Genomic DNA, 22,867 nt, shown 5'->3' with positions numbered 1-22,867 from the left:
AAATTATTCCTTCCTGTTCTTCAGCTCTCTGGTTTTCTATTTGTATCGTTCCTTCTTCAAGATGCCCTTTCCTTATATGCTATACTTTTTTTCACCTAGGTCCTGCATTCCAAATCCCAACAGTATTTATTCTTCCGCATTTAGCCTGTGCGCTGGCCTGGCTTTTAAACTCCTGATTACACGTAATAGTGCTGAATCTTTTGGTCTTAAGAACTAACAGATAGCTTTTTGTTTATTCCTTCTATCATCAGCAGCATCCCAAATGCTGAGAAGCAGTACAATATCTAGTAAATAATGTAAGCAGTTGTATGCTATCTAGTGAGTGATATATAACTGTGGCCAAAGTGAAAGTAAACAAATAACATCACTGTCTGTTTGTGGTAGGAATTTTTATTGTACTTTGTTATTTGAGAAAGGAGAACATACTTCCTTGATTCAACATGATCAGCATCTTGCTACTGCTTAGGATAACCTAGCAAATCCAGTGTTCCCAATACTAATTCAATGTTTCTATTTTTCATAAATTAACTCCTTAAAACAGAATAAATGTGCATTCTTTTCATGTTCTAGTAGCTCCACTACTTTGCTTTATTATTTAATCAATGCCATTAAATGCATCCCCTAAAGAAGTGAGGCTCTGCAAATCCACAGCCATGAGAAAAAAACACACTTTTTTTTTATAATTTAACAGTCTAATAAAACAAGACCTATAGATACATTAGGAAATAAATCAAGTTACAAATACATGTATATAGAAGAAACCTACGTGGATGTCAGAACAGAAAATGATCAGCTATCTACAAGATACACAGGAGGATGGTATAGTAGCCAAGACCCAACATTCAGAAACCAAATGTGTTCTCTCCACTGTAGGCAACATACAAGAATCCATCTTCATCCTTCTCCTTCTCATAAAGTTGTCCCATAGTTAAGCTTGAAGAGGGAAAAATGAAACAGCTTGCTTGGATCACGACAGTTGCAAATGGTAACAGAATCTCACATAAAGATTAATAAAAGCTAAAATTAAGTCTTATGTATAAATTAAAACACACACACACACACACAAAAAAAAAAAAAAGTTGACTCCTGATTTCACAAAATGATCCTGGGCTCCCTGCAGGACACCTAGATTTCTGTTTCTTGTGTACCTAATAAGTACATCTATGAAAATGCTTCCTTATTTTTATTAGGAATTACTCACTGGATGTATTTCAATTTCTGAATTGTATGTTATTGATGCTGTGACTAATAGCAAGATTAAGAGCCTGGTAGCATCATCCTTCAATGCAGCTGAACTGAAACCTTGCTGCTTGTGTGAAGAACCTAATTTCTCTCTCCATATACTGTAGTCTTGAATGTTCAGATGGTCTTAAGTTCACCAAACTTATGCTGCTTGGACTGTTTCTCCGAGGTCCAGGTTGTTTGGAGGAGTTAAAGCTTTGTCTTCTGTATTGTTAAAAAGTGATGACTTAAAATAGTGCTATTACTAAAATGTGTGGGCAATGAATTCCATGCTAGCTAAAAGCTAGTGTTTTTTTCAGTGGATAAAATTTTGAATGTCTGGACTATTTTTTTTTTTTTAACAGGATAGGCATGTGGCCCTTCACAGTTTAAGTAGTCTTTAGTGGGATGCTTTACTGTGAAAAACAGTAACAGAACCAAGCAATTACTTGGCCAGTAAATTGTTCCAACTATCTGTGAACCACAGATGAAACAGGCAGTTGACTTCAGTCAGGTGCACAAGTGGTGCTGCTTCTGCTCACCTTTGACTTCCCAAGATTGTTTGAGAAAAAACTAGTGAACTGGAAGATGCAGACTGAATGTGAGTGATGGGGAAAACAGTCATGGGTTTTTACCCATAAGAAAGGGATGCCACATGAGAGGAACTGGAGAGAGTTGCAGGCAATACTAGAAATAGAAGGAAATTGGAAAATAGTAGATAAACTTCTGGATGAGGAGAGAAGAATGGCAAGAGTTAGTGGTCTATGCAATAAATTTGTCCTACAAGAGAAGTAGCCATTGATCAATAAGATTTTTATCTGCTAACAAAAGTTTACATTTTTCCATTAGCTTGAAGCTTCAGCGCCCTGTATTTCCAGCAGAGATGAGAGATCTCATCATTAATGTGAGATTAGATAATGTGCTGTTTCTTTTCCTTTCCTGTTTGTTGCTAGCAGCTGTATAGCACTAAGAAGATGGCACTAATGCATTCCTAATGCTCCCAGAAGAGAGAGCATAGAAAAAGGTTCACAGGTCCCTATTGTGTATCATGAATTAAATAAAAATATTTCTAGCTGAGTCTGGACAAGTTACCTGGGAGTACTGTTACAAAGGTAAGGGTTAGTAAGAAAAATGCTGCATCTAAGCCACATAATGTTACATGCTATTCCTTCAAATATTAAAATAGCTTGTATAGTAAGTAGCTGCTGCTTCTATATATTATTCTGTATGTAGCAGGCAACCATTGCAACTTATTTCAATACAAAAGCAATGTGAAAAACCTTTCTACAGTCATTTTACATTTCATGCTTATATAAAAAAAAATATAGTGTCATTTCTTTGTGAACTGACAGAGGTAGGTTAATGTTTTTTTCAGAATAATTTATGGTGTTTGCTTTTGAGCACTTAACATGCAACCTTTTTGTTATACTGAGGATTATTTGCCATTGATGATATCAGTGTTGTTCCTACGTTCAACCAAAGATATAATGCCAGAGCTTACCCTCTTGCCATGAAAGTATTGATAATACATTTTGTAGTCACCTTTCCTTTAAGCCTAGCTTGAGAAACAAGATATTTATCACATATGAGGGGGGGAGGGAAGCAGTAAGATTTAAATTGTAAATATGTGCCTTCTAAAAATCACCAAATAAGCCTCAAAAGGAGTTAATGTCCCTCTGATATGGTTCTGAATACCAAGTGAACAGCCTCTTACCTAGACTGCGGGACAGTCTTATCTACAAAGAGGAATATTGCCTTCTCGGAGGGCAGCTGAATCCTCTTCCTGATGATCCACATGAACTGGGCCACAGTGATGTCAGATGGAACTAAGTACTTCCTCTTGTCAATATCAACAATCTGAGATCCTGAGACCTTCTCCACTATGACCTGTAAAATATAAGCATGAAAGTGAGGCTTTTCTATGAACAGAAGGCTTTGATAAATCACCTGCTCTAACCAAAATCTATCCTCTTTTTAGTTTAGAGATGTTACTCCTTGTGCTGTTACTGCACTGCTTGACAGAGAGTCCTTCCCCAGCTTTCCTGCAGCCACTGGAGGGCTGCTATAGGGTCCCCCCAGAGACTTCTGTTCTGCAGGCTGAACAAATCCAGCTCTCCCAGCCTGTCTTCACAGGAGAGATGCTTCAGCCCCCTGATACAACCTCGTGGCCCTCCTCTGGTCTCACATATTCCTTCCAAATGTATTGGAGTCATGAAAAAATCAACAAGACTGCAGTACTGGTAAATCAGCAGTGGAAAGTGATATGGAGGACACAGGGAACTACAGGCCTGACCTCGGTGCCCGGAAAGGTGATGGAACAGGTCATCTTGAATGCAATCACACAATGTAGGTGGGACCACCGGAGGATCAGGCCTAGTCAGCATGGGTTCATGAAAGGCATGTCCTGCATGACCAACCTCATCTCCTTGTATGACCAGGTGACCCAGCTGGTGGATGAGGAAAAGCCTCTTGATGTAGTCTACCTAGACTTCAGCAAGGCCTTTGACACAGTCTCCCACAGTATTCTGGAGAAGCTGGCAGCCTATGGCTTGTACAGGTATACTCTTTGCTGGGTTAAAAACTGGCTGGATGTCCATGCCCAGACAGTGGTGGTGAATGGAGTGAAATCCAGTGGGAGAATGGTCACCAGGAGTGATCTCTTGTGGTCAGTGTTGGGGCCCATCCTCTTTAATATCTTTGTTGATGATTTGGATGAGGGAATTGAGTGCACCCTCAGGAAGTTTGCAGGTGACACCAAGTTAGGGGGAAGTGTCGATCTGCCAGAGGGTAGGAAGGCCCCGCAGAGGGACCTGGACGGGATGAGTCAATGGGCAGAGGCCAATGGGATGAGGTTCAACATGGCTCAGTGCCAGGTTCTGCACTTTGGCCACAACAACCCCATGCAGCGCTACAGGCTTGGGGCAGAGTGGCTGGAAAGCTGTGCAGCAGAAAAGGATCTAGGGACAATGATAGATGCTCACCTGAACATGAGTTGGCAGTGTGCCCAGGTGGCCAAGAAGGCCAAGGGCATCCTAGCTAGTATCAGGAATAGAGTAGCCAGCAAGACCAGGTACGTGATTGTCCCCTTGTATTCAGCTCTGGTGAGGCTGCACCTCGAGTACTGTGTTCAGTTTTGGGCTCCTCAGTACAAGGACATCAAGGTCCTGGAACATGTCCAGAGAAGGGCTACAAAGCTGCTGACGGGTCTGGAACACAAGCCCTGTGAGGAGCAGCTGAAGGGATGTGGGATTGTTTAGTTTGGAGAAGAGGAGGCTCAGGGGAGACCTTACTGCTCTCTACAACTGCCTGAAAGGAAGGCTTAGGGAGCTGGGGGTCAGCCTCTTCTCACAGGTAACTAGCAATAGGACTAGAAGGAATGGCCTGAAGTTGCGCCAGGGACGGTTTAGGTTGGAAATTTAGAGACATTTCTTCTCAGAAAGCGTAGTCAGGCATTGGAATGGGTTGTCCAGGGAAGTGGTGGCGTCACCGTCCCTGGGGGTGTTCAAGGAAAGGTTGGACCTGGTGTTTAGGGACATGGGTTAATAGATGATATTGGCAGTAGGGTGATGGTCTTGAAAGTCTCTTCCGACCTTAATGATTCTGTGATTGTGAAGTCCACTCACTCACTTTGTACATATGCTGCTTATTTTGTCTTTGTCACTATCTCATACACAGAAAGTGGCAGTCATTGATTGAAATTTTGTGTTACATAGAACTGTAGTCTGCAAGGAGCATTCCCTATGCTCTTTTAAAATGTTATATGATAAAATAGTAATCCGCAAACCAAGAAGTAAAGGTTTAATACATACACACCACTTCTACCCATCAAACTTAACTGTCTCCTCTGAACAAAGCCCCAAGTCATTCCTAACACATGACAGAACTGATTGCCTTGATATGGAATATAGCAAAAGGGCAAAAAAAAAATATAAAAAAGTCATCAACACTAAAGCAAAAAACAAACAAAAAAATCAGTACTAAGGTAAGAGGGAGAACCACCAGCCTAGTCTAGAATCTAATGTTTTTGACTTCACCTGCTGTTCACAATCCTAAGATGCCAAAATGTCTCTTAGGCTTCTATGTAAAGCATAACTTGATTCACTATTTTTTAAGTATTTTGTATTTATCTGTGCAGTGTACTGCACCATCACAGAATATGTACCAATATCATCACACATGTACCAGGATCTCAGAAACTGTCATGCTAAGTAGAGCAGCAGCCATACTGTAGATAACTTAGTGCAGAGCTGAAGAGACCATGTTATATCTGAATGTAGTCAAAATTCTGATAGAGTTGCAGTGTAAATTGTATAATGTAAGGTTCTAGTTTGCCATAGATCCCATGGTTTGTTTTTTTTTTAAAAAAAGTGTTTTGCTGCACAGCTTTTGAATTGTCATCCACACTGTCTGGGTTTGCATAATTAATCTGGCAATAATTATTCACCTCCCACAGTTAGGCACTAGGCATTTTAGCCAGGCTGTATGATGAGTCTAGGCAGAGAAAGGAATGCCTGCAGCGTGCCCTGGAGTACCAGTTAGTCTGCCAATGAAGTCAGTTGAGTGCTCCACCAGATTAGCAGAAATGTGCTGTGATGTGATCTTGTCTGTATGCTTCTGACATACTAAACTTAAACTGAGAAATGATCCAGCAGTATATGTTACGTATGATATTATCAACAATACGATTACAGCATCAGTTGGATGAAGTTACAGGATGACAGGGAAGCCATACTAATGAAATGTTGGTTTTAGCTATGTATGAGTTATATATGAATAAGAGCCAGATGGGATACATAGACTTGGAAAAAAAGATGCGTATGTTAATCACCATTTTAGAATGTCTACAGACTCAGGTTTGCAGTAACATACTGATATTTTTCACTGGACAGCAGAAAAAAAAAAAAAAAAGTTTTATTCTGAATATGCGTAACTGCACTTTAGAGCATACAGTTTGTTCTACCTTATTATTGTTGTCTCACTGATGCTATTCTCCTGTGTTACACTGAACTGACATTACACTATCTTACTTCATATGTTAGGAAGTTAAGAAATTGACCACAGGAAGGCAAGACAGCAAGGTGGTCACAAACAAAGCAAAAAGCAACATATGGGAGGAAGGTGAATTAAGTATAACTTATGGAAAGGACCTGAAGAATGCAGTATGTGGGGAAACAGGGCTGACAAGAGGTTGCTGTGCCTCCGTTGCTTAGCTCTGCACTCCTCATTGCTACAGCATACAGTTAAGGCTCGAGTAAATTTACAAAATACACTATGATCTGGAGAGGGTTCTTTTATTTGGTGCTGTCTACAGAAACAGGATGGTACAGTAGGTGGCCCTTGCAATTTAGTACATGGGAAGGGTGAAGAAGACCAAGACCAGACTGAAAGGAGCATTCAAGCTTTAACATCTGATACTTTAAAAAAAGAGATTGCAATAATCTACCAGGCATTTTAGCTTTACAATGCAGAAGCTGTCGTAATTGGAAGTCAAGGCTATTGGTGAACTGCTTCTAGTAAAACTTGCAGATACCTCTAACCCTTGGATCATGTGATGCCCAGGCAAATTTAAAATAGCAGTGCTTAAGAAGCATGAGTGTCTTTTCAACTCCCATTTTATTTCTAAAGGGTCCAGGCTAGGACAGGGGCTATTCATATGGTATCTCAATACAGCTTAAGATGTTTGAGCTACTGAAATATCTACAAATCCATGGAGCCAGAGACAGCAGCTGAGAACTGCTCTGAAGGTCAGAACCCTCTGACCTACATCATTCTGGATGCAGACTACAGACTGGAAAGAAGAAAACATGCATTAAGTCTGAAAAACACTTTTGATCACTAAATGAAAAAGAATGTATATTTGATACCAACTACTTTGTAAAAGTTAGGTGTCTCAATCTGAAACATCATGCAGATTTTTTTTTATTTTCCTAGACAAAGCATCACAATGGACTTTGAGGTTTAATTCTTGTATCTATTTACACATTGCTATCCGTTCTCGATAAAGTATCACGTAATTCTGACTCATACTATGAGTTCCAATGTCTCTCTTTTTCCTCTAGGGTCGTGAAAGATATTCTGGAAATGCGCGAAAGTATACCTGTAAAGATATATGGTTATTAGCATGCTACAGTCTGTATTAGGTAGTTGGCCAAGTGGAAAATAGCAAGGATTGGATGAGCTTGCCAGACTACAACTGGAGAAGATGCTGTGACTAGGTTTGATTCAGAAAGAGGGAAAGGCAAAATGGTTAGAGGTCTTATCTCTGGTCTGTGCTGTCTACTGGCTAAGGTACTTACGTAGAGGTCAGACAGGAATGTCACTAATTGGCATGTGATCAGATGGAATGTGGAAATTTTACTCTCAAGTATATTAGTTGAGAATGTGAATGTGTTGCTAGATGTTACACGAGCATGAAGTATGGTCATTTCACTGACTGAAACATGATAAAGGGGGTTACAGAGTGAAGAAAAGTTATTTGCTATTTAGCAGGCAGCAAGTATTAATGCAGAAAGGAAAAGTCACCACTTGCAATGGCTTTTCAAACAACAGAGTTTACATGAGGTAGGTTCAAGATCAGATTGCTTACAGGTGGATATTAAATAAGGGGAAAATTACAAAACTCATCTAGCCATGATGGATGACTGTCAAGGTGTAATAATTTATTCTCTCCCTGGCACAGAATAAAATCTTCAAGAGACTGAAAGCATAGGGTCTTTACTGAGAATATAATTGCTATTAGAAGAAACCAGGACACTCATAAACCATAGACACGTGGTGAGCATTCAGAAAGTCAGGCACTGTTGCTTACTTGAGAATACGTGTAGGGGTAGAGGAGGGAATGCTGAATTAGTTAAATGTGTTTGGAGCCTCTTTAAAACATCTATGTCACAAAATGGAAGATGAATACACGAAAGATGAATTTACGTAGTAGGATCTGGTCAAAGAAGAGAAGGCAGGATGGGAACAGCTTATCCATCTTCGCCTCTAAGTACCGGAATGAAGATGGCTTGGTTACTCACCGGGACACGGTCAGGGTATTTGGCTCGGATTTTTGCTGACTCGACGCATCTGTGCTCTGTGAACAAAACTCGTAATTAGTCATTGGGATGGTAACAGTATCTATCACCGGTGTCCTAGGCAGAGCCAGCAGCGCTGCAGACATGGGAGCCGGTGGGGGCTGCGGCCGTCCTGCCTCCCTGCGACGAGACCCCAGCTACTCGGGGAGACCGTCCCCGGTTACCGCGCCAGCCTTCGGCGAGGGCCGCAGGGGGCTGTCCGCCCAGAGCCGCGACGACCGGCTCGGGGGCTGCCCGGGGCGTACCGAGTCGGGAGGCCCGGGGCAGATGGCGACGCAGGAGACGGGGCGGCGCAGGGCCGCCGGCGGGCAGCACCGGCCCGGGCCCGCCCTTACCCAGCGCGTGGTCCTCCTTGAACATCCACTTCATGGCGCGGGCCGGGCAGGAAGCGGAGCCGGCGGCGGCGAGGCCCGAGTGCGGGCGGGCAGGGACTCGTGGCGGGCGGCGGGGCCTGTCGCTGTCACGGTCCCTGTCACAACAACAACAGCCGCGGCTCGGCAGGCGGGACTTCCGGTCGGTTTCCTAGCAACCGCCCGAAACGCAGCGCTTCCGGCCCAGCGCTGGCGGCCGGAGCAGTCTGAACGCCGAGTTCCGAGGCGTTCCCGGGGCGCTGGAGGTCGCGTCCCGGGTCCCGGGGGTCCCGGGGGTCCCGGTGCCGTGGCAAGCGCCCTCGCCCGCGTCCCGCTCCTGTCGCCGGCTGCAACGAGCCGTCCCGGAGCGCGCGAGCCCAATGCTCATTGGCTGCTGCGCCCGTTCCTCCTCGGCGCCCCGGCGCGCTGATAGGCGCTGCGTCCCGTCAGTCCGGCGCCTCGCCGTTGCCGCGGTGAGGGCGAGGGCTGCGGGCGGGCGGGCGCCCGATGGCGGGCGTGGAGCTCTTCTCGCACCCCGCGTTCTACACTCGCTACCGGGCCGGGCTCTGCTCCGCCGCTGCGCTAGCGCTGCTGCTCATCGCCGTGTTCACCTACGTGCCGCCGCTGCTAGTGGCCTACCGCAGCCACGGTGAGCGCCGCTCGGCCCCGCGCGGCCCGGCCCGGCCCGGCGCTGAGGCCCCGCGCTGTGTCTGCCCGCAGGTTTCTGGCTGAAGCAGGGTGCGTACCGTGAGCAGCCCACTGTGCGGTTCCGGTACGAGGTGCTTTTCGTGGCCACCACCGGGCCCGGCCCGGGCAGCTTCTTGGCGTGGAGCACGTTCCCAGCGTTCAACCGGCTCCAGGAGGACAGATTGCGAGTCCCGTTTCTGTCGGTAGGCGTACCGGGCGGTGCTGGCGGGGACGCGAGTCGCGTTGGTGGTGCCTGTGAGCGAGTGGGTGGGCGCGCACCGCTGCCTTCGAGGAGCAGCAGCAGCCTCGTGTTTTGCACCTCACGGTACGAGTCCCTCGGGACGGGTAGTTTTTAATCAGCTCTTTTTTCTTTTTTTTTTTTTCTTTTGTCTTTTTCCTTTTTTCTTTTTTCCCTCTCTGTATGATTTATTGCACTCAGAAGCTTGCAGGGGTTCACTGGTAACCCATGGTTTTTAATGCAGGTATGTGCTTTCAAAAGCCTGAAGTCTCTACTCTGCAAGCAAATGTTCCTTCTGGGATTCAACAGTAGCAGTTACTTATCTGTGAAAGCTCTGTTACGCCTCCCTGTTATGTTTGCAGATAGCTGAAGAACTGTGCATTTGTCGCACAGAAGCATAGCAAGTCTTGGCTCCCAGCCAGGGATTGTACAAGGCACACAGAAGCTGATAAGAAGCAAGCTGCAAGGGCAGAAGGCAGAAGTTGTGCATTCGCGCAAGATGTGGCAGAAGATCCATCATGTGTACCAATGCCAGTATACAGGGAAGATTGCTGGAATGGCATAGGGCAGAAGAGTTCTTATAGGGCCTGATGAACTTTCCCTCCCTGGGGAGCACCCAGGGCATAGTGTTACAAACAAAATTTAGGTTTCTTGCTTGTCTCTAGTCTCATGTCTTTAAATTAGATTTTTATTGTTTTTCCTATGGAATCATTTGATTCCTTTTTATGAATATGTTGCAGGTGTGGAGATCTCCTAGACAATAACTATTCTTTGTATTTCTTTTTAACAGGAAGTTCTTAAGCAAACAAGCAAAACCATTCTTACTGCTTCTTTTAGACTAGGGAGGAAGACAAAAATCAAGATGGCAAAATGGATCAGTTACATTTTAAACTGGAGCTTCCGCTACAATCTACCGAGCATGTAGTTGGTGTTCAGCTGATTCTAATCTTTTCCTACCAACTCTATGTGAGCATTTTTCATTTTATTCATTGTGACATATAGGCCCAATATAATATTCCAGCAGTGGTTATGCAAAGCAAGAAAGAATCTTTATGCATTTGAAATTCCTATTCAAAAGATTTATTTTGCTAATATATTTGATTTCCTTCTCTACTGGGTCATTCCTAGTTTCAGTTTGTTTCACTGGTATGGTGGTTGGTGTGTGTTTTGTTGTTGTTCTGTGGTTATTTTTTGTTGTTGTTTTTGAAGCTGTACGTCCTCCTATTGGGTTGTGGTGCAGCATAGAGGATAGATCTACAGCAGTAGAGGTTGGAGGGACAGGCTGCTGCGGCATCCTGAAACTCCATAGGTTTTGTTTGTTTAAGAGCTTTTGAAACAATGATAATAATTTGCCAGGATCATCCGTACCTCATAGCTGAGAGGGGACAAAAAGGTGTCTCAGGGAGACAAGAACGCTTCTGCTGCCATTGTCTCTCTCTCAGGTGTTAGTGGGATTAATAGCTAGAAGAGTGGATAAAACACCGCTGCACAGAGAAGCCATGGATGCATCTGAAGGCAGCAATAATGTATAGAATAGAGTTTGATGTAGCCAAACAGATGAGGAACTTTTACTTTAGCTTGTCTGAGGGACTCTTGCTGGCTGCAGGTAGACAAGTTTAGCTAAACTAAACTTTCAGCTGAGCTAAAAAAAATTAATAATCTTAAACCCCTGAGATCCAGAGTAAAAGCCTTTACAGTCCTAAATTTATGTGCTGAAGTATTAGTTTAGTCATTAATATCATGTGGAAAGTTTCAGTAGTCACAATGCCTTTGTTTTACAGTAAATTTGAAATTTTCTTTCAGATTGAATGGCTGATGAGGGCAGAGGAATTTCCTTATCAAGCCCTTATTGCAGGGTATTGGTTTTGATGTCTGAATATTTTAAAGTTTACCTTCAATGAATATGTTTAATTATCTGGCTGCTTTTAACATGTTATGGAAAGTCTTTTTTTTTTTTTTTTTTTTTTTTTGTCATTAGCCACAAACTGTTGGACTCTGCTGAATTATGTACGGAACTTTTAAAATCAGAGTTAGTTAATCAAGAACTATACTAGTTTATTTTCATATTTCTCACTTGGTCCTCCCTTCTTTAGAATAATGTGATGATCTGAAACCTGGGCATCAATAAAATAAAATCTATGCAGAGGATTTATAGATACAAAGAGTTAGAAAACTGTTTGTGGTTTTGTTTGCTTTTCCTGATTTTTCTTTTCTCATGTTCACTGTTTCAGAGAATGTCAACGCTTGTGATGCAGAGCATGGCTTTTCTTCAGTTTTTTTCTCCTGTACCAGGATCTCAGCTCTATATGAATGGAGACCTGAAACTGAACCAGAGGCAATTACTTAACCACTGTGGACTGGATACCAGATACAATGTGAGGACTTCTTTATTATTATTATTATTATTATTATTATTATTATTATTGTCTTTTCTCCATTAATTTCCTCCCTTACTAGCACCATAGGTGACACTCTAGTTATTCATACCCGAGGGACCCAAGGAAATGGCTTGAAGCTGCAACGGGGGGGCAGTTCAGGCTGGGTATCAGGAAAAGGTTCTTTACTGAGGGGGTGGTCAGGCACAGGAACAGGCTCCCCAGGGAATGTGTAACAGAACCAAGCCTGCCTCAGTTCAAGAAGCATTTGGACAATGCTCAGACACTTGGTCTGATTTTTTGGGTGGTCCTCTGGGGACTTGATGGACTTGAGTTGGACTTGATGATCTTTGTGGATCCCTTCCAGCTCAGGATATTCTATGATTCTATGTTTGCACAGAGTGGACCGTAGAACTTCTGAACTCTTAAACATTTATTTGTAAGGCTGAAGGGTAGAAGAGAATCTTTTGCCAAGATGTTTAGTGTGACATCTGTGTGCTTTCCTTTCAAGACATGGTTACTTTGCTTAACAAACTCAGTAGGATTACTTTCTTGAAGAGTGAACAAGTAACGTAAATATCTCCTTGTGTCAACAGGTGTCTGTGGTCAATGGCACAAGTCCTTTTGCAGCTGACTATGATCTAACAAACATCATTGCAGCATATCGAGATAGAAATGGTAAGCCTGACTGTACAGCTGCTAATTGCAGCACAGCAGTAGTTAGCATATTGGTAGTTGCTCTTAGAGGATTTAAATTCTGTATTAAGACTGAAAACCCCATTAACTTGGATGTTTTCTTTCCCCATTTTAGTGACGACAGTTTTTTCAGATCCCAACCCTGTTTGGATGACTGGAAGAGCAGCAGATACACCATTCATCATTAATGCTACTATTCATTACCCAGAGGAAGTTATCCTATATCCTTAGAAAACTGCATTAACTGAAGCATAATTGGATAGCATTATTCGAGCCTTCATATACAGGCCAAATGAACACTGCTTTCTCCTAGACTTCTTGCTAAACTTTTCCTTTGTTTGCTGAGCATATGCTATAGTTGCAGCGTTAGCTGAATACTTGTTTACCCGTAACTCCGTGTGTGCAACTTCCAGATGGTTCTGCTTACATAACTGTTTTCTGTCTTTACTGGGAACCCCTGCTGCTCTTCACCCTTACTAAAATGACCTTTTAAGGTGGTTTCTGAGCAATTCATAGTGAATCTCATTAGTAAGCCTTGCTTTGGTCCTGCAGTCCCACTTTGTTGTGGATACAGAAGAGAAGTAATGTTTGCTACTGGCAAAGCATGATACTACACTTTCCGACCTAAAGCAAATCAGAAATCTGTATACAAGGTTGGTTCAGCCAATAATAACCCCTGAAGTGGATGTGGCAAATCTGTTACCTATACAGACAGTCCTGAAAACTTTTTGCTCCAAAAGAATGATTTATGTTCTTTACTCGGTTTCTCAGACAAGAACTGGCCCGTGTTTCGAAGAAAATGTATATAGCACATCTCTCACAAGGTTTATTTACCTGCCTGAGTATTACCAATATCTGCTTTCTGGTGAAGCAGGGACAAAATAGACATTTTGCACAGAATTGATTTGAACATCTTCTAGGATAGGTATTTTGCACAGCATTTCTGTGGTAAAATGCTTTTTGAGATTTCTGTGACTCAGCAGCTTTGCAGTTGCCACACAAACTGATGTCTAACCAATTTGGTGCCTTTCCACCTCTGATTCTCTTGTTTAGTTACTGCAGTGGTTGTATGAGAAGTTTCTCCATTAACACTCCTTGACTCTCTTTAAATATCAGCCAGGATTTTGGGAAATCATTAAATTTGCCTGGATCCAATATGTCAGCATTCTCCTTATCTTTCTCTGGGTCTTCGGTAGGATTAAAATGTTTGTGTTCCAGAATCAGGTGTTCACTACAACTCCAATATCATCAGTTCTGCCGTTGTCTCCAGTGTTGTCCTGCAAACAGCATCAGTCCTGAGGAAATGCCTGAGAAAACTTTAAAGAAACCCAGTTCAAAAATCAGTACCTGCTTTTATTATCTGTACACACTTTTTACTTTGAAAGATAGAACTAGGTATGTATGTTCTGAGTACGTTCTCTCCTTGCTCTATGTTGCTATGACATTATGTAATTTTTCCTTTTTAAAGTATGTTAATTCATGCATCTCTGTGGGAACATTTTTGGACTGAAATGGTTAACTTTGGACAGTTAAACACCCCCCCCCTAAAACAGGTAGTCCTTTGTTTTTGATGAGATTATATGGCTACCACAGGAGAGTACAAGAAAAAATATACCTGCATGTGGATCCATAACAGCTAGTATTGAGACTTCCTGAAGCTCCTTTTCTTGGAAGGCTGGCTGTAAGAACTTTTCCTTTAGCTTGCTAAGCAGCAGTAAATAAAAATTCCACTGCAGTCCAACACCATGCTACTGCACAGAACTACCGTGTATGCACTTGTCAGAGAGCAATCTAAACCTCGTTCACTGAGGACAGACTGAGAGGCATGCTAAAATAAGTTTGCTTTCTGGAAGTGTCTCGTTAGGAGAAAAAGTAAGTAGTGGGTTAAAAGTCTCACAATAAAAGATAAAAGCGGGTTTGGAAATGTCTGGGGGCGCGAGTATTAAGAGCATGCCTCAGGGGCGCTGCCAGATTGAAAACGCCTCCGCGCTCGTTTAAGGAGCCGAGCGGCCTGCGGCGGGCGGCACAACCCGGCTCCGGTGCAGGGCTCGCGCCAGGCCGCTAACGGCACCGCAGCTGGGCTGCGGGCGTCGAACCCGGCGGGCCCGGGCCCCTCGAGAGCGCCGTGGGGGGTGCGGGGGCACGGCCCGGGCTGGCAGCGTGGCAGCGGAGCGGCTGCGGTGGGACTCCCCGGACCCTGCGAGCGGACGGCTGCGGGCAGCGGGGGCGTGCCCGGCCCGCTGCCCCCTGCCGCGCCGGTCCCGCTTGGGCGGCCGGGGGCGGGGCGGGCGGCCCCTGTCAGGCGGGTCCCTGCCGGGGATGCTCCAGCGCGGGGCGGATCGGCGCCTTCCCGGGCTCCTCCCGCTGCCGCGGCGCCTTGGCCACGTCTGAAAGAGGCCCATTGTCTCCGTGGGGAGCGCGGATGCTCGCGGTGCCGGGAGGCGGCGGGGAGGTACGGCCGGGCCGGCGGGGGCGGGGGGCGTCCCGCAGGGAGGTACGGCCGGCGAGCCGGGCGGGCGGGGGGTCCGCGGCGAGGACGGGCCCTTCCTCGCCGTCCGCCGGCAGCGCCCGCGGCCCGGCGAAGCGGAGCGCTCTCTTTCAGCCGCTCGCGCTGCAGGACTGGGCGGCCGGTGGCTTGGCGGCGGGGCTCCGCGCGGTGCCGCGGTGCGGTCGGTTGCGATCAAGGGGACGCTGCTGAAAATGTGCTTTTTTTTTTTTTTTTTCCATCCTGTCCTTTACTTCCCTAGAGAATATGGCTGATCCGAGTCAAGGTGTTTTTGCCGGAATTAGACTGTTAAATCAGGTGCTGTAGAGAGCATTTCCTGCCGTTCCGGGAAGTCCCTTCCCACTTTTCTGCAGTGTCCAGCCTCTGTGTGTAGGTGAAAGCGGCGTGTAGGAGGAACGACCTTGTCATAGTTTCTTACCTGGAACGGTTGCTTCCGTGGGGCTCTGCGCAGCGCGCCTCTGCCCTCGCGTCCCCGGCCGCTCCGGGCCGCCGCCGCCCTGGTGCTGGCAAAGCCTGCGGCGGGGGAACGATCGGTCACCGCAGGTGTCCCCACGGCCCCAGTTTTGCCATCCTTAGAAACAGTCGGTATTCCCAACGCAGATCTGAAGACACGAGGTCTGCTCAGTCGCAGTCTTGTTTTCTAGTAGCTGAAGACACCTTGTGATCCTCAGCATGGAAAAGTAGGTGTTGTAGGGCTATGCCTTGACACTGCCGTTTGTTCAGGGTGTACAACTTTATGTAACTCCAAACCGTTTTGGCCAAAAAAAAAACCACCTTATATACATATATACATATATATATATATATATATATACACACACACATATATAAAACTTTTATAGTTATATCATGAAATCTGTGGTATGTTTCATTACATTATGAAGTATTACATTACATTATGAAGTATTTAAGCTTGATGGTTACCTGGGAGTGACTCTTCCATGTCTTTTACCACTAAATTGTAAAAGAAACGCTGTTTTCAAAAGCAGAAATAGCACCGTCAGCTAAAATGATAATATAATGTCAGAATTTAAAACATCTGATTATGGTTCCTTTAATGTAGTTTAATTATTTCTGTTGTTGTACTTTCACTGTTAGGTTAAAATAATCAAACAGGCAATCCATTCAATGATTTAGCAATCAACAACTATTGGAAATACTTTTAACTCTTTTTGAAGTACTAGTGGTTATAGAAGACACCCTCTAAGCTTTTTAAATTATTATTATTATTTTTTTTTTTTTACCACACATTGTTGACAATACAGCAAGCTTTTGTCTTGTGAAGATGTTCCATTTCCAGTTATGGAATACCATTGTTAAGCAATGTTTTGTCAGCCGTGTGATTTATAGGAAGAATTACTGTAATGTTGTGCTTTGTTCTCGGATCTGTTTTGTAATGTTCATGCATTTTCACTGTTTCAAGCAGCAAAATTGTTTCTAATGTAAGCTCACAGAAGCAATTCTGGTGGTGGTGATTTTGTTTTGGTTTGTTTTCTCTTATACACATCGGTGTAATGTCTTACATCTGAAGTATGTAATGAGTAACACCTCCATAAAACATAGACCTCCAAGTGATCTTTGCTCTGTTTATCAAGCCATGCACAAACATTTTCCTATTAATTCTATAAAAGGCATGACACTTACTAGTATGATCATTTTCACAGTCAGTTCTGAGGTGTACCGTGGTGAATTATAAGTACATAAATCTTACGTACATTCAACTCTAATGTTTGGTCTGAAAGTCAGCATTTAGTGTATGACAGTCATACAGGACAAAATAATTTTCTGCTATTAAAAGCCACAGGATATAATACATTATTGGATATTCATTCAAATTTGTATTTTTGCATTTTGTGGAAGTTAAACTTATTTCTTTGTAATCTATAAAGACTTTGGCTTTAAAAAAATACTTCATACATACGAGCTGTTTTAAAAGCAAGTGTGCTTGAAATGTTCTTAGACACAAAATGGCTGGGGAAGACTTTGGCAAAGACAGCTATGATTCAGTTGCTCAGAACTTATTTTATGGGAGCAGGTACTTGTAATTCTTCCCTCAGCTGTTTTCAGTTCTTTGCTTTATTCTAGCCCAAATTTTCAGTTTTCCTGCAACAAACCCAGATCTTTTTGTTCTGAGAGAGTCTTTCATGCCAGTCTTTTGCCCCAGGTCAGAGAGCCCATATGCGCTGCTCTCTTTCTGTCTTTAGTATAATATAATAGGAGGATTTTTTTTCTTTTTTTTTTTTTTTAACTCTAAAATTAATTTTTGTTCATTTTCAGGTTGAATTCTGTACTTAAAGGAAGTTCACTCAACAGTAATGCTGTTCCCAGACTGCAAAGATGTTTGCTTGATTACAATATTACTTGTCTCATGTGACAAATCCCTCATGTGATAAGTCCTTAAAAGCATGAGTTAAATGATCATCCTCTGCACAAATTATTTCTTCCCTTCTCCATATTTTGGTACCATTTTAGGTCTGAAAAGTGCTCTGTTAATACCATTGTAACTGTTATTAAAATAATTTATGCCTAGCAGCATCTTTATGTATAAAAGTGTATATTGTGATACCAACTATTGTGATACTTCAAATTTTGCAGAGACGTGAATGGTGTGAGGCAACTTGATGTCCTTATCAATCAGATTTTCTACTTCTTGCAGCACCATTGCCACTTCTGTTCATTCTGGTCTCATGAGCGAATGAGAAGGTGCTTGCTAAAGGATCTGTTCACCGAGAAGGTATCTGAAGTTGCAGTAATGGACAGGAAGTCCAGCTGCTGTTGTGCTCCCTTTCAGCCTTTGGTTCATATTCATCCTGGACATAGTCCCGGGCAGCCTGTTCTGAGTGTCCCTGCTTGAGCAGGAGTTTGACCAGAAGACCTCCCGAAGTCCCTTCCAACCCCAACTATTCAGTGATACTAACCATGGTCCTTTAATCACCGTTTTGACGGGGCAAAAGACTTGCAGTAGCTTAATGAAAAACACGTGTTTGTTTTGTTTTGTTTTGTTTTGTTTTGTTTTGTTTTGTTTTGTTTCACAGACGCTGTGTGAGCTTATACCTTTCACTGTTCATTTGTACTTTGTAAGCTTGGCAATTAGCTGTGTGGTTCCGTAAAGTGAGTAGTGACCCAGGAGGCTTGAGGGACCCGATCATAAGGGAGGCCTAGTATAACTGAAAAGTATATGTAAATAATTTGATGACACAATTATGCACTAGATGTTCAAAAGGTCTAATCATTGATAACATAAATATCTGAGTGAATGGCTCGAGATGTATTTTGTTGGCAGCCATGATCAGGCTCCTCCTTTCGTAACTATGCCTTTTTTCCCCCCTTCCTTGTGCCAGCTCCAGTACTGTTATGTACAGTGTTGCATTGCTTAGACACTAAAGAGCTAGGTTAAAAAAAATGAGTGATTAGTTCTCTTCCAAGCTAGCAGACTGAAGTGGCTTAGCAGAGTGTCTGATAAGCATTAGGAACTATGCAAGGGAGGCTTAATGGGCCTTGGGTTTCATCTTCAGAGGTGCTGTTGCAGGCATGTGTCATCAATATTGGTGCAGCATTGATGCAAATGTGGAGTCACTGGACAAAATGCCTCAATGGGCAGCGTAACAAAATTGGGGATATCCATGGTTTTAGAGATATATAAATGCTTTTGCGTAGCTACAGAGTGATATTATGTGATGAAGAAGGGAACATAATAAAACAGTGAAAAGGCATTTTTAGCTGAGTAGGTGAATATAAAGAGTATGTCATGCAAGTGAAAGACGGGAGTTTGGGAGAAAAAAAAATATTTCTGCTCTTTTCCTTGGCTTAAAAACAAAAGTTTAGTAGCAAAACTGTGTTCATTTAAAATAGCGTTTATATCCTGATGAGACATTTGGGCAGTGGAAAGAACTGAAACTGCCTGTTTTTACCATCTCTTTTAATTAACCATTTATTTCAGCTTTCAGTACTAGTAAATAGTCTTTTTCATGTTTTATAATGCTAGCACTAAGAACTTAGCTCATGTATTACCTCAAATGGTTTTGCATCTGTATTTGCTAGTCTGCATTATTTGTTTTCAACAGTCCAGAGTGTTTCGGTATATCTGCCATTCATTGTAACAAGAAAAAAAAATACGTTTAAATGCAGTTAGATAGTAAATACTTCCACATAAAAGCCTTGATATGGTCTTCATACCTGAGAATTCATGTTTCCCTAAAACCCAGCCTGTTAACATACTAACTGCTTTCAAGGGGAATCTGCAAAAGTGAGAGTACAAAGTCAGGTGCCAAAAATCTCTAGGAAAAAGTTGTGAGGAGTGCATGTAGCTAATTCTAACTCAAAAATGGATAGTTCCTTAATCACTCATGGGGAATATGCACTCCATACAAAAGGCATGCATCCACTGCTTGTCCCGTACAACATTTATAGCCAGAAGCTGTTTGAGGTTGCAAGTTTACACCCATCTCCTGTAATTTTGAAAAACAGGATGTTGTGTACTATCATCAGTTGGTTTAGTGTCCTACTGTCACCACAGGGCGCAACACTTAGAGTTAACGAGAAGATTATTTTAATTTCAGTACCTGCAGTTGCTAATGTTCCCATCTAGCAATAAAAACCCTTGTACTGTTAGACTGAGATTGAAATACAGTGGAGTGGAGTGACTAAGATTTTCTTTTTCCTTGGCAGCATTTCCCAGAATCCCAGCTGAGACCATTTTATATTTTTTATTATTTTTTTTTCCAGCAGTTGAGCAGCCTCAACACAAGGTTTCTTCACTACTTCAAACCTTCACTACAAACTTACTTCTGCTGTGATCTTGCTGTAGTGCATTTCTTTCTTTCTGTTTTCAACACCCATCCATCTGCAGATGTTCTCCTCCAAATACCACTGACAAAGGAACCTAATAGTGCTGAATTATGTATATGAACATTTAAAGAAAGGTCTTACTAATGCAAGAGTTTGTATTGTGTAAGTTTTATCATTGTTATGCCATAGCATCAACAGCTCACCAGCATTTTCCTTCTCTTTTTCAGCTTTTTTAATTGCTTTTCCTCAGTGAGAATGGCAAGGATTCGGATCTCTAGCACAATTGTTATACTTTTTGTTATGGTTCAGACTGGATTCTTAGTCTTCATGTATGCCCGGTACAGTAGCTTCATGCTTCAGTCTGAGGAGAAACCGTCTCAAGTCCACATCCTCATTCTCTCCTCCTGGCGGTCAGGATCTTCTTTTGTTGGTCAGCTTTTCAGCCAGCACCCCAGTGTCTTCTACCTGATGGAGCCTGCCTGGCACGTATGGGTTACGATGTATCAGAACAGTGCGAAGGTCTTGCACATGGCAGTGCGGGACCTAGTCAGGTCGGTCTTTCTGTGTGACATGTCTGTGTTTGATGCTTACATGCCTTGGAAAAGAAACTTATCTGATCTTTTCCAGTGGGCAGTGAGTCGAGCTCTATGTTCAGCTCCTGCTTGTGACTCCTTTCAACGTACTGACATAACCAGTGAAATGGCATGCAAGACTCTATGTGGACGGTACCCATTCACCAAGGTGGAGGAAGCCTGTAAAACTTACAGCCATGTTGTCATCAAGGAGGTTCGTTTTTTTGACTTGAAGGTCCTCTACCCACTTCTCACTGATCCATCCCTGAACCTCAAAATCATTCACCTGGTCCGTGACCCCAGGGCAGTTGTCAAGTCACGAGAACAATCAGTCAAAGCATTAGCCCGTGACAATGGAATTGTTCTGAGTACCAATGGCACTAAAGTGGAAGATAGCAAATACAAAGTAATGCAAGAGATTTGTAGAAGTCATGTTCAGATTTATGAAACAGCTACTCTAAAACCACCTAGTTTCCTTAAAGATCGCTATCTGATGATCCGTTTTGAAGATCTGGTGAGAGATCCATTATCAGAAATCTCAGAAATGTATAAATTTGCAGATCTTAGTTTGACGCCCACACTCAAAAGTTGGGTCTATAACATCACACATGGACAGGGGCCAGGAAAAAAAAAGGAAGCCTTCAAAATCACGTCTCGAGATGCAGTCAATGTTTCCCAGGCCTGGAGAAATGTTCTTTCATTCCAGAAAATTAAGAAAATACAGGAAGTTTGCAAAGGTGCTATAAACATGCTTGGCTATCAGCTAGTGGATTCAGAAAAAGAACAAAGAGATCTGTCACTGGATTTAGTGTTGCCAAGAAGACAAAACCAATTCAGCTGGTCATCATTTAATCCAAAGAACTAAGATGTTACTTTGAAAGATGGGGGTGAGTGGTGGGGAGTATTTATCTATTGTGCAGTACATAAGTAATTTGAAAATCCCTGTCTGATGAGTTTAATTAGCTTCCTGTCTGATGGTTTTCCAAGTAGTGTAAGCAGTTTTTTTTTTTTTTTTTTTCCTCCTGAGTTTTGTACACTACGAAACAAACAACAACAAAAACACAAGAAATGCAGCAAGGTACTTTTGTGATTGCAAATTTACAACAGAACTGGGCTGTTCTCATCATTGTTTTAAAAATATAATTTAAATACTTTGTATTAAAGAAGTTTAATAAGTGATCCTTGATAATAGTTTACATCTAGTTCTGTGTTTTAAATACTCAAGAATTTCTGTCTTTAATTTGTGTATAGGGAACAAAGTAGAAACTGATTTCACTTTTTTACCTAGAATCACTTGACTTTTTTCTTTTGTTCTAAAGTTGTGCAGTTGTGTATTTTTTAGGCTTCCTTTGATGCTTTTAATTTCAACATAAATGTTCTTCAAGTGCTGGGATAACAGCAGTCGTTCTGTTTTAAAAGGCTTAAGCAGTAGTTTCACATACTGATAGATTTCTTAGAGCTTTTACTGGAATGTCAGATTTTGTAGTCAGATATTTGAATGGAAGTTGGCAGAGAGCTCTATTCTTGGGATGGAAAAAAAAAAAAAGAAAAGAGGTAAAGAAACTTTGTGGCGAGTCTCTGTGGAAATATGTGGAATATAATGGTGTCCTAACTGTGCGTTTTAATGCTGTGACAGAGTAGGCACATGCTTGATTCCACAAATGCAATTTACATCATTATCCCCTTTCTTCCACACAACAGGTATTATTATTGAAGGTCACTGAGAAACGTAAGGTGTCTTTTTTAATACAATACATCTGTATTAAAAGCCAGCTGTGCTTACAGGGAGGGCACCCAATGCAAAATGGACATGCTCTGATGTGACCGCAGTCCCAGTGGTAGGGTGTCCCTTTGCCCAGGCTGCCTGTCTCTGGCTACCTCCTCCACTCTTTTTGCCTCACAGCTCCATGCTGGGACTCTTCTTTCTTCATTCTCCACCATTGGACACTGCAAAAAGGAAGGAGGATGCTGTGAGATGTGACCAGAGCTGGCTGCTGGGCCTGAAGGACAGTGGGATGCCCACCGTGTAGGGAGGTACCCCCAGGGCTACATCTCAGGAACCCTCCTTGCGCACACGTGAGGCCCACAACACTTATTTTCTCCTCTGCTTAGACATCCTAGTCGTGTCCCCCCCCACACACACACACACACTTCCCAAGGACCTGCGTGTTCTGCTCAGGACCCTCCTGAGGTTCTGCAGGTCTTTCACATTTGTGCAGCAGCATCCTTTCCAGCTTGTACTGTGTTGCTATTTGTTCCATGCCCTCTCTGAGGACACCCACTGCCTTCTCAGATCCTGAGTTTTTTTTGTTTCTTAACTGTATGTCAGAGGGCATGCAGCCAGGCTGACCATAGTGT

General features: G+C 43.0%; 3 protein-coding genes across 4 annotated transcripts; 2 read left to right on the top strand and 1 right to left on the bottom strand.

Moving 5' to 3' along the window:
• Window positions 1–372: 372 nt before the first annotated feature.
• Window positions 373–8,808, bottom strand: GABARAPL2 (GABA type A receptor associated protein like 2). The gene is made up of 4 exons (XM_084294777.1): window positions 8,633–8,808; window positions 8,241–8,296; window positions 2,936–3,108; window positions 373–933 (listed from the first exon to the last, which is right to left on the bottom strand). Exons 1-4 carry the CDS (start codon window positions 8,664–8,666, stop codon window positions 843–845), a joined length of 354 nt encoding a protein of 117 aa, XP_084150903.1. The 5' UTR covers window positions 8,667–8,808; the 3' UTR covers window positions 373–842.
• Window positions 8,809–9,071: 263 nt separating this feature from the next.
• Window positions 9,072–14,127, top strand: TMEM231 (transmembrane protein 231). Of its 2 annotated transcripts, XM_084294775.1 has the most exons (7): window positions 9,078–9,296; window positions 9,368–9,537; window positions 10,410–10,538; window positions 11,804–11,947; window positions 12,544–12,625; window positions 12,759–12,869; window positions 13,758–14,127. In XM_084294775.1, exons 1-7 carry the CDS (start codon window positions 9,155–9,157, stop codon window positions 13,940–13,942), a joined length of 963 nt encoding a protein of 320 aa, XP_084150901.1. In that variant the 5' UTR covers window positions 9,078–9,154; the 3' UTR covers window positions 13,943–14,127. The 2 variants fall into 2 exon arrangements, with proteins under 2 accessions (XP_084150902.1, XP_084150901.1); XM_084294776.1 differs by lacking the exon at window positions 10,410–10,538 and having other exon boundaries at window positions 9,072–9,296.
• On the top strand, window positions 13,983–21,552 carry LOC311214270 (carbohydrate sulfotransferase 5-like). Its single transcript, XM_084294774.1, has 2 exons — window positions 13,983–14,038; window positions 20,165–21,552. Exon 2 carries the CDS (start codon window positions 20,193–20,195, stop codon window positions 21,372–21,374), a length of 1,182 nt encoding a protein of 393 aa, XP_084150900.1. The 5' UTR covers window positions 13,983–14,038; window positions 20,165–20,192; the 3' UTR covers window positions 21,375–21,552.
• Window positions 21,553–22,867: the final 1,315 nt, after the last annotated feature.

Source organism: Netta rufina (genome assembly GCF_964035555.1).
Source record: "Netta rufina genome assembly, chromosome: 13".
Classification (NCBI taxonomy): domain Eukaryota; kingdom Metazoa; phylum Chordata; class Aves; order Anseriformes; family Anatidae; genus Netta; species Netta rufina.
The sequence above is the reverse complement of the archived record's forward strand: the minus strand, read 5'-3'. Positions and strand labels throughout refer to the sequence as shown.